The sequence below is a fragment of the Narcine bancroftii genome, chromosome 4, assembly GCF_036971445.1.
Source record: "Narcine bancroftii isolate sNarBan1 chromosome 4, sNarBan1.hap1, whole genome shotgun sequence".
NCBI lineage: Eukaryota > Metazoa > Chordata > Chondrichthyes > Torpediniformes > Narcinidae > Narcine > Narcine bancroftii.
Genome location: NC_091472.1, coordinates 251203288 through 251216381, shown reverse-complemented (window position 1 = coordinate 251216381; position 13094 = coordinate 251203288). Strand labels below are relative to the sequence as shown.

Genomic DNA, 13094 nt, shown 5'->3' with positions numbered 1-13094 from the left:
TGTTCTACTTAATGCAATGTCACAACTTTTACATGATTCGCCAGCTGCCACTACAGGACTATTGTTACTTCACATCAGCTGTGAAACAGAATTTATTGCCCTATTTCTTCAAGAATGACACTTGTGTACTATTTTGCTCATCAAAATTTAGCTTTATATGTGTTACCATTTTCATTTCCAATTATATTTTTGAAATCATTGTGTGGAATACCAGCAGTTTAAAAAAAAATTACTCTAAGGAGGACATTTGTGACATGGAAGTCCATGCTATTTCTCAAAACATTCCCTCTCAGTCACCTTCTGCCATCAAACAAATTCTCTCTCACAAGCCTATTGATTCTCCTGGTGCTCACCTTCCACTACAATCAATTACACCAGTTAACTACCAGCATATCTCTGGGAAGTACAAGGACACCTTGGTGGTTGCAGGAAGAATTTGCACTCAAGGTCAGATTTCAACCTGAGTATCTGAGACTGTGTCCTGCTCACTTTCTACAAGCATGCTGCCTTACCTCTGATAATATTTGTTTCATATTTGGAATTCAGCAAAATCTCTGGCAGCATGTTAATCACATGATCTTGTGCAATCAGAGAATGTCTTACTTTTCTTAAAAGATAAATATCACCTTGCCTTTATAACTATTAAATTAAAAGTTTTCTTTAGAAAAATTAGAATACTTTTTTCAGGATTAACATTCTGCAATTTAGTTAGAAGGGACTATATAAAACATACAATACGCAAATGCTGAGAAATTAACTTTCATCCTTGTCTAGTGAGTTTTATTTATAATGCCAAGCTAAAACAGGTCATCACAAAAATTAAAAGCTTGGGCATACTGGCTTTGAGAAACTAATTCATTTGCAGCTGCCATGTCCATCATTCACTGATTGCTGAGAAGCAAAATGACTAAACTTAACAGGAAGGAAAGGGGAAAACCTACCTCTGGTAACAGAAAATCTCATAAGTTTGAATTGGTGTTTGGAAATGTGCAAGTTCTATCTCATTTTACAGTACCAGGGTCTATCTATACAAGCTTGAAGCTGTTTCAATTAAAACTATTTTGACTGGAAGCCTCCTTGATCTTAACCAGGAATGAACAAAACTGTGAATTATAGTTTTTACACAATGAAAAGTATAATGCTACACTTGTAACTTACTTGTAATCCACCATTCATAGAATCCCCAAACCACAGATGTCTATCTCCATCACTATTTCTTTTGCTCCACCAGGTTTTGCGTGGAATTTCAGATGGGTCAGCAAATATACAGGTCTCCCCAGTGTCCATGTTGCAAAATACTTCAATAGCATCTTCAACACAGCCCTGGTTTGGATCAATCCAATAGTTGCCTGTAAAAAAAAAATTAATGCAGTATTCAGGAACTACAAAGTAACAGTGAGAGGATGACCTTTCATTTTTTATTAAATTTAAAATTAGACATAGAGCACAGTAATAGGCCATTTTGGCCCACGAGCCCGTATCACCAAATTTCATCCAATTAACCTAAAACCCCCAGTACATTTTGAATGGTAGGAAAAAACTGGAGCCCCCCAGGAAAACCAATGCAGACACAAGGAGAAAGTATAAACTCCTTATAGACAGCACAGGATTCAAACCGTGCACCCAACGATGTGAAAATATCAAAAGTCCCTCAAGGCCTTCCCATTTGCAATGATCTATGCCGAACTACAGGCCCTCTCTATCTTACTGAATCTCCTGAAGGAAAAGGTAAAAACTTCAGTCCAAGAGTCATGCATGAAACATTGATTTCCATGGTCACAGATTTTACAGCAAAGAAACAGGCTTCTCCATTCAACTTGTCCATGCAAGCTAAGCTAGTCCCTCTGCTCTGCAATTGGCCCATATACCTCTGAATGTTTTCTGTCTAAATGTCTTTTAAACTTTACATTGTCTCCACCATTCATTCCAGCAGCTTGTTCCATATATTCACCACCCTTTCAAATCGTTACCCCTCCTCAACTTCCACCTATACCCTCAAGCTTTTGAAGCCTTACCCTGGGGAAAAGATGACTATTTCTCTTATCTGTGCCCCTCATGACTTTATACACCTACTATCTTCTCCACCCCCACACCCCTCCCCCAGTCTTCTCTGCGCCAGGGAGAAAAGTTCCAGTCAATCCAGCTAATTCTCCTTGCAACTCAAGGCTGTCAGTCCTGCTAATATTTTCATGGATTTTTTTTCTGCACCATTTCCACCTTAAAGATATTTCCTTTAAGGTGGGTGACAAGAACTGCACATAAAACTTAATGCTTGAAAAAGTATTTATTATTAAATATGCATATTAGTTTCAGAAAGTCAGTCTGAACTGATTCAAGTAGTAATATTATTTATTTGACACCTTATTTAAGGTTGAAACTTCTTTGTTATCAAAAGAAGATACAAAAAGGTAGGAAATCCTTCATTAATTTAATCAAATTTTGATATTTCTGAATGATTGTCTACAGTTTATAGTTATGGTTCATGAAAATAAGTGCAAAGATACCAATAGACTGTACTATCCCATAATCCTTCCTTGAAACAATCCTTCATTTTCAGAATATTTCTGGATCTGAAGGGGAGTTTACACAGTCATTGATACTTTATGGATGTAAAAGTTGCTAAATGATAACAATTCCAGGCCTTTTACTTTTGAAATGTTTCATATTACCTAAAAATGCCCGTTTTTCAATACAGATCATGTGTTAAAGACTGAAGACTCAACTATTCAATGGCCAATCATACTGAGCTATGGGACATTGGGTCTAAACAACTGGAACACAAAAAAATTGCTACTGGTTGTCACTCAATAGGATTCAAACATTCAGAGGTGAGCACAACTGATGAGTGATTTTCTGCTTACACATTCAATTTGAGTAGCCAAAAAGGATTTTTTCCTCTAATATTCATTCACCAATGTAACCAAACTCAATTTTATAAACGGTTTAGGATCTGAGAAAATGTATCTTTTTTTTCTAAGTCTGAAATTTTCTCAGTGGACTGAAAACTCTAGTACCAAAAGGTCCTCTCCCAAGTGTAGCCTTATCAATATATTACTGAGATTCCTCCCGCTCCTCCAGAGACTGCCCTGATTGTAGGTCGACTTGTCTTGTTAGATTCATTACCCACTTGGAGACCAATCCTTGTCCATCATGCTGCAGGTGGAATAGAAAGCCACCAAGATGATTCAGGACCATGTACATTTTACAGGCGAGCTTCTCTGTGCATCATTTGTCTTGTAACAGGGTTCTGAGAGGTGAAGTTACAAGGACCTCTGATCGGTCTGATGAAGGCTTTCAGTGCTGGAGTCTCACAAATCATGGTATCATCTCCATTGTCATGGATCCTCGCTGTCCCCACCCACCCCTCAATCATTTACACTGTGAGAGGACTGGTAGTAATTAAATGAGCACAAATTGCTCCATGTCAGACAGCCACCGACATTCTGCATTTACTCCACATGGTCCAGCTAAAAGGATATTTCAAGTGTAATTTTGATCAACTCCCTGTGCCATTTTCAGAGATCTTATTTTTCTATTCTGTAAAAAAAATAAGTTGAGAAAAGATGGAGCTAAAGGCTTGCAGGAAAGCAAGGCAGTTCTGCAGATACATACCACTTTTCTTCTCTGGGTGACAGAATAGAAGATCCTGGCATGTACGAGCTGGGTTCTTTCTGGAACCATCTGGGCTGCGCATGGTTTCCAACTGGCTGCTTAGGGATTTCAGAGTGGCATCAACCCCTGAATTCATCTGAAGAGTGTCAGAGGTCTCGTCCGCATTGAGCATGTCAAGGGAATCATGTTCCATGGCATAGTTGCCCAGTATGTCTTCATAGGCAGCAGTTGGAGGGCCAGGAGGTCCTGGAGGTCCTGGAGGTCCTTCTTCACCCCGAGGACCCTGCCAGTTTTTAAAAAAAGGTAGAGCAGTTAATAACTTCTAATTAACATATTATGCATATTATTACAATCCTAAATATATTAGATGTTAAATGTGTCCACATCATTGTGCAACAAAAGTAGTGGTGGATTTGCCTGATTTGATGAAGGTGAGGGTTAATCAAGTCGTGCTCTCTGCAATGTTGGAGGGGCTAGATGAGTCCAAAATTAACTCCCTATCCAGTCTCTTAGGGTGGAACTAAAAGGTTCCATGCTACTATCAGAATAGGAGGTTAGCTCTCCCTGGTCAACATTAGTCTCCCAATCAAGATCACTGAAATGAATGAGCTGGTCATTCTGACACTTGGGAGAGGACCTTTTGGTACTAGAGCTTTCAGTCCACTGACTGTGAGAGCTTACTGTGCACAAATTAGCAACTGCAGATGCTTTACCAAGGGAGGCCACGTTTTGCAGGCCCTCCATTGGTTGTTACATGTGATTGGGGGAAAAAAAGTAAGTAAATACGCATTTGTCTTCATTACTGTTAAATTGTAGTAATCATTGGTTTTTATTTTTGTTTAAAATTTAGACATATAGAACAGTAATGGGCCACCCAATTAAACTCCAACCCTGGTAGTTTTAAATGCTGGGAGAAAACCGGAACACCCAGAGGAAACCCACACAGACAAGGCAAGTATGTATAAACTCATTATAGACAGTGATTGATTCAAACCCCCGTGCTGGCACTGTAACAGCGTGATGCTAACCAAGTTAACTATAGCAATGAAATTGCACTCGCAAAGCTCCAACTAATAGAAATGATTGAAAATATTTTCCAGCATTGCCAGGTTAGCCATTTTATTCTCTTCAGGTGGTGTTGTGGGATTTTGTGCATACATTTGAATAGTTTGATATAACAATTTAATTTCAACAGTAGAAAAGTTATGTAGTTGGAAGGCCCATGTTCAAACCTAGAGCACCAGCAATTACATTCAAGGTGATGACTGAACTAAATTCTAACCAGCATAACCTGCTGGATAGTTCCAAATTCAAAATTAGGTAATGAGGGATCAACCATTTGAGCTTTAAAGTTAATTTTATGCTTGCCTGGCAAGCTCGTTATGTCCAAAATTGGAAGAAAAGCAAAAAGAAGCTAGAAATCTGAAATAAAATCATAAATGCTGTAAACATTCAGCGATTTAGACCGCTCATTGAACTCCATCTTTGGTTTTGTTTTCCTCTCTGCAAATGCTGGCTGATCTGAAGAGTATTTCCTGTTTTACTTTGAGAACAGAAGTATTAGTTTCATAGAATGGGATAGATCATCCAATTCTAAAATCTGGACAGATTGCTTCTATTCCTAGTAAAATGAAATTTGTGAATTTGTAATTTCTAAATAGCTTAACATTTATAGCTAATGTTAAGAAGAACAGAAGGAAAAGCTAATTTCCGAATTTATCGTCATGAACAAGTCACGAAATTCGGTGTTACTCAGCAGCATCATAGAGCAAACATTCATATAACAACTTTTACAATGATAAAAACAGTACACTAAAAGTTAGGCAGTGGCTTTGGTTCATTGATTATTCATGAATCTGATGGCAGCGGGGAAAAAGCTGTCCTTGTGCCACTGAGTGCTCGTCTTTAGGCTCCTGTAGCTTTTTGCGATGGTAGCAGAAGGAAGAGGGCATGGGCTGGGTGGTGAGGGCCTTTGAGGATAGAGGCTGCTTTTTTAAGGCACTACGTCCTGTAGATGTTCTCAATGGAGTGAAGGCTGGTGCCTGTGATGTCAAAGGCTGAGTTAACACCCTCTGGAGTTTATTCTTGTCCTGAGATGCAACCAGCCAGAATGCTCTCTACAGTAGTCCTGTAGAAATTTTCAAGAGTCTTTGATGACATACTGAATCTCCTCAAGCACCTCACCAAGTACAGCCCCTGGCAAGCCTTCTTCATGATTGCATCAACATGGAGGCTCCAGGACATCCTTGGAGATGATGACACCCAGGAATTTGAAGTTCTTGAGGACTGGGTCATGTTCCCCTAACTTTCTCCTGAAGTCCACAATCATCTCCTTGGTTTTGTGGTTATTAAGTGCAACATTGTTGTCATTACACCATTCAATCTCTCTCCTGTACCCTTCTTCATTGCCGTTTGTGACTCTGCCGACAACTATAGTTCCATTAGCAAACTTGTAGATGGCATTGGAATTGTGCCTGGCATGGGTGCATAATGAGTAGAGCAGTGGGCTAAGCATGTATCCCTTGAGGTGCACCTGTGTTGATAATCAGTGAGGAGGAGATGTTGTTTCCAATTCATATTGACTGTGGTCTTCCAATGAGGAAGTCAGGATCCAGTTGTAGAAGGGTGGTGGGTGCAGAGGCCCAGAGTCTGTAGCTTCTTGGCCAGCACTAAGCGAATAATTATATTTAAGACTGAGCAGTAGTCGATGAAGAACAACCATATGTATGAGTTTTACAAGGTGATCCAGAGCTGAGTGGAGAACCAGCAATATTGTGTCTGCTGTAGTGCAATTGTGACAATAGACAAATTGCAGTGAATCCAGACCTTTGCTTAGGTACATATTAATTCTGGCCATGACCAGCTTCTCGAAGCATTTCATCACAGTAGAAATAGGAGCAGGAGTAAAAACAATGCTGGAGCAACTCGGGTCAGTGTACTTTATATGGCATAGATAAAGATGCATAACCAACATTTCAGGCTTGAACCCTTCATCAAGGAAAAATGTCATCTGGCGTCTGAACAAAAAGGTGGGGGAAGGACTATGGTCCCAAGGGCAGGAGGTAAAAGGTGGAGGAGGGATGGCTCTAGGAATAGGGAGGGAAGGGAGAATGGAGATAAGATTAGCAGAAAATGGAGGTCAATGTTGATGCCATCTGGCTGGAGAATGCCCAGAGGGAAATTTAAGTGTTGTTCATCCAATTTACAGGAAGTCTTGGTGGGATAGAACATGAGGCCATGGACAGACACAAGTATGGGAGTGAGGTGTAGAATTAAAATGCAGGAGATCTCTGTCACAAATGCAGACAGAGTGAAGGTGCTCAGCAAGATCTCCCAGTGCCCAGTCTCTCCAAGGTAGAGAAGGCCAGAAAGGGAGCACCAGATGCAGTAGATCACTCCCCTAGATAGACAAGTTAAGTACTTCACTTGAAAGGCCTCTTCGGGGCCCCAGACTGTGGTAAGAGAGGAGATGTGGACATGCATTGTACTTCCTGCAGGCACAGGGGAAGGTGCCGGGGGTGGGGTGATAGGTGGTGAGGAATGGAGGGAGAGATTCCCTATGCCTTTCATCTGATTGTACAAGTACAACCTGATAAAACAGTGTTCTCCAGTCTATGGTGCAAACCATGCAGACACAACATACACGTAGACAAATAATACATGCAGGATAAGTATTATAGCTATTAAAAATATATATATATAATTTTGTACATATGAGAGTCTTGGATGGTTAGATGAGCAGTTCTTTTTGGTTGTTCAGAATTCTCACTGCCTGTGGGGAATGCTGAACCTCAACTTTTCCATGCCAGTTCCCCATTTACTCCTCTATTTCAAGTATTTTACTTATCTCTATCTGATGTATATTTAATGATTTGACCTTCACCATCCCTGAGAGCAGAGGGTTCCGAATGATCAATGGATACTGAAGACAATTCATACCTTGATGAAGGACTCTGGCTTGAAATGTTGGTTATATCCCTTTGTTTCCTACTCCATGACCTACTGATTTTATCCAGCACTTTTGTACATTGCACCATAATCACAGCCTCTGTCGACCTTCCATTTTAACAAAATTCTACCCACTTCAGTTTTAAATAATTGGACCCTATTTTTGCAGGATTGGAACTCCCACACTAGTGAAAACATCCCAACATCTACCCTGTCAAGCTTCATAGGATCTTAAAAAGTCATTCCTTATTCTTCTAAAGTCAGTGTTATAATTATGTGTATCCCTTTGTTATACATCAATTCAAACATCTTTTTACTTTAAGGCCTAAGTTAACTGATGTTAAGGAATGCACATTAAACCAGCCTCATTCAAGGCCAATACACCTGGTGTCACAACCAGCTGCTACGATGTCTTGCAGCAGTGCTGGAAAATCGACGGGCAAGTGTTAACACTCTCCCCTGCCCTTCATCCTGCTAGCTGTAAACAGCATTTGTCCGGGAAGGTGAGGGTCAAGCTGGAACCACCACATCAAGATCAGATTCTGGGCGGTTAGGCAGGAAACGTGATTGGAAGATGGCTGCAGACTTAGGCCAGAGGCTCTGCTTCTCAAGTGAATTTGTAGAAATCAACTTCAGGCCAGACATTGTGCTGTGGTCGACCTCACTTGATCTCATTGACATCATTGAGCTTACAGTGTCCGGGGAGGATGCAACAGGAGGCCTATGAGCACATGAAAATGAGGTATACTGCAAGGTATACCTTGCAGCTGATGTCAGAAACGAGGCTGGAAGGCAAGGGTCCGACCATTTGAAGTAGGCTGCAGAGGATTTGTAGCCATGTTGACATCGAGGCTACTCCGGGAGTTGGGAGTGTGAGGAAAGGTACACTGACAAGCTGTCAAAGGTTTCTCCAGAGCAGCTGAAAAGGATAGTTAGTGGGTCTGGATGAGGAGAAAGGATTCCCTATGGGCCCCCAAATGAGTGAATGGCATCTAGGGGGTGAACTCTGGACACCGGGATTCACTGCTGAACCCTCTGGAGATGTTTGTGGGTCTATCAGCAAAATGTTGTGGAAGGAGGGCACCCACGATAACCCAAAAGATGCCACCACTCACTTGGCTACCCTGCAGAGACAAGGCAGCAAGTCTCAGCACTAAGGGATAGTAACATCAGTCCTACATAATATGCCTGCTGAATACTGGCACCTTACCTCAGGGCCAGTTTCTCCAACAGTCCCACGTAATCCAGGTGGCCCAATGGGTCCAGGGAAGCCAATATAGCCTTCTTTCCCAGGAGGCCCGACTGGACCAGGAGGCCCCTAAAGAGATACAAGTTATATCAATGTGAATGAAGCAAAAAACAACTAGCATTCTTCATCACCATTTGCAGAACATCAGTAAAAATTGTGCTTTTTCATTAAAGCTCTAGAGTGGTTGTCTCAATCCTTTAAACCCTCAGATCCAAAGAAAGTATCAGCCACCTAAAACAAAATGGGACAACTTGATAGAGAGCAATATTATTATTTATTTTTCAATATTTTTATTGAAATTCTACATTGAAAACTGAGGACCTGACATAGGTTTATTTGGGTCATGAGAAAAACCAAACAGAGCAATTAACGGACAAGGTTCTAAATTAATCTTAAGAATCATTGAGAAAGTTTTGAAAATGTCTTTCCAGAATCTCTCTAAATATGGGCACTCCCAAAACAGATGGATCAGAGAAGCTTCAAAAATGTCAAACTTCTCACATAGTGGATCAATATCTGCTTAAAAACGAGATAGTTTGGACATACGAGTCCTATGCACCTCCTTAAATTGTAATAAGCAGTGTCTTGCACAAAATGAGGAATCATTAATCAAGCTGAGAGTAGATACCAACCTTCATCTGAAAATGTTCAAATCTCATACCCAATCGCTCATGATCCCAGCCATTTTTAAATCCAATATATTAGTATAAATACATGGTATCAATCTTCCTTGAAACTAAAACCATAAGTTAAAAAATAGATCAAGAATATTAGTATTTGATATTCGCAGGAAATCTGAAAGCTTAGAATGAACAAAATGTCTAATTTGTAAATATCTTTTAAAAAATCTGTTAGAAAGATTACATTTGGCTGATAATTGTTCAAAAAGAGGAAAAATTATCTCCTCCAATAAAGAGATCATTAAAACTTTGGATGCCTAATCTATGCCAATCCTTGAAACCTACATCCAGCAAGGACGGCTGAAAAAGATGGTTATTTATAATAGGACTGGCCAAGGGAAAACCATAAAGTCCATTAACTGATTATGTTTAATGTAGAGCAGGAAAATGGAAAAATGATTCATTCCCTACTCATACACACTGGTTATATGATGTAATGTCTTATTTAAGTTTGGAGAAAATTAGATAGAATGTTATTATAATTGGAAGAATTAAAAATTATCGTGTGCTCCGGATTTCACTGTCTGACATCTTGGGGTCACCACTGGATCCACATTTTCCTTTATATTTATTATATAAGATTGCCTTGAGGGGGTAGATTAGATGTAGTTTTTAATGCTTCTTTTTTCTTCCCACTTTTGTTTGGCCTAACTCAGCAAACAGGTTTAACATATCAATTCAAATTGTTGTTTCTTATGTTTATTGAGGAATTCTTGACTTAATTTCATCTTTTTTTGTGTGCTTACATGTATACAAATGATTTGTTATGTGCTTTCTGTTCTAAAACTCTGTATGCAAGTTTGTGTTAAAGTCAATAAAATATATAAGAATACTTATTAAAAGTCAAAAATAATACACTACACCTAGATCATACTCGTTCATCCAAGGTACTCCCTTCTCAATTAAACAAATTATATTACAGTAATATTTTATTATAAAAAAGAAAACTAACAGGAGAGAAGTTTGTCCTTGGTTGCTTGCATTAACTCCAACAGAAATTGACATGCATATTCATTGGCAAAATTACATTAGTAAGCTTAACACTAAGATGTGCATGGAAACAAACCAGCATGAGCAATGTTACAATTTAAATCGATACTAGGATCCCCACAGGAGTAAAATAATGTAGTGCTTTTTATTCCACCCCCCCCCCCCCACTAGTTCTTTGTTCATCTGATGTGGGTGCAAATCAGTAGGATAGACTTTATTGTTCATTCCTGAGAACTTGAGAAGCTCTGAAATTAGGATTTTGGCCATTTCAGAAGATAAACCAGATAAACACTGCAGCAAATTATATGGATTTTAACAATCAATTCATTTTATCATCCCTTTAGTTGCATTTTTTAAATTCCAGATTTAGTTTCTTGAACTTTAATCCCCCAACTACTGTTAGGTCTGCTTTGTTCATGAATGAGTGAGACAAACACCAGACTGAGTCGAAATCAGGGTTCTTTGTTCTTTATTACCGGATTGTAACACTTGCAACTAACCATGTTAGTCGCAAGTGTTACAATCCGGTAATAAAGAACAAAGAACCCTGATTTCGACTCAGTCTGGTGTTTGTCTCACTCATTCATGAACAAAGCAGACCTAACACTACCCCAATAAGATTCAAACTATTTGGATAAATTTATATTTCTAATCACAACATGGAAGATTGAATCAGACAGTTTGAATCTTACCAGGGCAGCTGTAAATGGGCAGCTGTTTTGAATTCTGCTTGTTCTTATATGGATTGAAGTAGACTTACCCTGGGACCAACTGGCCCTGGGATTCCTGGAGGACCATGTTCACCCGAGGGCCCCTGAAGAGAGAAGATTGGATTAGGTTAAATAGTAGAAGGCATTTTGGCCATGATTTTTACATTTCCGCAAATTCATTTCAATGGGAGTAACGTGATGGATAGAAACAATTATAATCCTCCTTATTTATCAAATACATTATTTTTCTTCTATTATGATTAAAAAGTGAAATATTATCTAATGTAAAGATAATTAAGTGTGCTGTTAATGAGGTGAGGCTATTAATTGAGCTGACAAATATTTGGTAGAGGAATGTAACTGCAGAAACTGCAAAACTTGTCCCTACATCTCCTCACTCACCACCATCCAAGGCCACAAACAGACCTTCCAGGTGACGCATGTACAGTACAATTTTTCAAACAAATTTGGTGTCACCTCCTCTACTTTGGTAACACCAAACACAGATGGAGTGACAACAGGCTGATAATTATTAGGCAGCAACTTACAGGAGAACCGGGAAGACCCTGTAAACCAGTGAATCCACGATGACCTTTTTGACCTCGTTCCCCTTGAATTCCATTATCTCCCTTGTCTCCACGGGGACCTTGAGGGCCCTATATAAATCAATTAAGATTAAGCTTCATTTTAATGTTAAAGAAAATAATTTCATTACATTGAAATAACTTCAGTTCAGTGTCCCCATCTGGATATTTTGGTGAACTTGGCTGAAACATTCTTTTGGCATAAATCAGTTTGAACTAAACTTTTGTGTTAGGTTTAAAAATTTTGCAATAAAAGTCCATGAAATCGTGCTTGTCCCCAATCAATCATATGAAGAACCAAGATGAGTTTCCACATTTTACAAACGTTGTAAAACTTTAAAAAATGAATTCCTTGATCTTGGTTACAACATTAATAATGGGAACATTTAATTTTAAATATTTTTAAAGCTAAATTACTTATAACTGATAATATTAAGCAGAATTATTTATTAAAGTTTTTTCAGTAATTTAAAAGCAGACAGCATGCAAACAGTAAATCAAGATCTATTTAAAATTGATTTGCCCATAAATCTATGCTGATTTGTACTGCTAAATCTATTCTATTTTTCTATGTCAGCATGTCACTGCTCTGACTCCAAAATCCATTCCATTAAATTCAACAATGACCCAAATTTGTACGATGTTTATCAAAACTAAGCACATATGGACTGCCACAGTTTTGTTTTGATAAATCCATTTCTAACTCTCTAATCACATTAAATACAGTACAAATCTGAAATGGTCAAGACTGGGCCTATGTCAGATAAGTTTTTTTTTAAGAACTGGTCATTTTTAAAAAACAGCCCAGTAGCAACAGCAAACGACTTGCATCAATGTTTTTTTTTCTTTGGCTTGGCTTCGCGGACGAAGATTTATGGAGGGGGTAAAAGTCCACGTCAGCTGCAGGCTCGTTTGTGGCTGACAAGTCCGATGCGGGACAGGCAGACACTGTTGCAGCGGTTGCAGGGGAAAATTGGTTGGTTGGGGTTGGGTGTTGGGTTTTTCCTCCTTTGCCTTTTGTCAGTGAGGTGGGCTCTGCGGTCTTCTTCAAAGGAGGTTGCTGCCCGCCAAACTGTGAGGCGCCAAGATGCACGGTTTGAACAACAGCAAACAACAAGGGAAAGCTTTTGAAGCATTAAAATAATATTTAATTCAAACTAAAAAATAATGGTCATCGCTGATTACCACGACCTCCCAGTCGCAGCCGATCCCCGACACTTACACACTGCTGCCGCTGATAACTGGGGAGGCTTCCCAGGCCTGTGGAGCACTCACTGGCAAGTCGGAGGGCTCAAGTCTCCTCAATCATCAGAGCTCTAGA

The 13094-nt window shown here is 39.3% G+C and overlaps 1 protein-coding gene across 1 annotated transcript in view; it reads right to left on the bottom strand.

The window, feature by feature from the left end:
* Nucleotides 1–13094, bottom strand: part of col5a2b (collagen, type V, alpha 2b) — a 163764-nt gene that overhangs the window by 5225 nt on the left and 145445 nt on the right. The window contains exons 44-48 of the mRNA XM_069936211.1: nucleotides 11738–11845; nucleotides 11240–11293; nucleotides 8771–8878; nucleotides 3613–3895; nucleotides 1159–1349 (exon numbers count right to left, since the gene is read on the bottom strand). Of these exons, the coding sequence (XP_069792312.1) occupies nucleotides 1159–1349; nucleotides 3613–3895; nucleotides 8771–8878; nucleotides 11240–11293; nucleotides 11738–11845 (744 nt within the window). The remainder of the gene's footprint in view (nucleotides 1–1158; nucleotides 1350–3612; nucleotides 3896–8770; nucleotides 8879–11239; nucleotides 11294–11737; nucleotides 11846–13094) is intronic.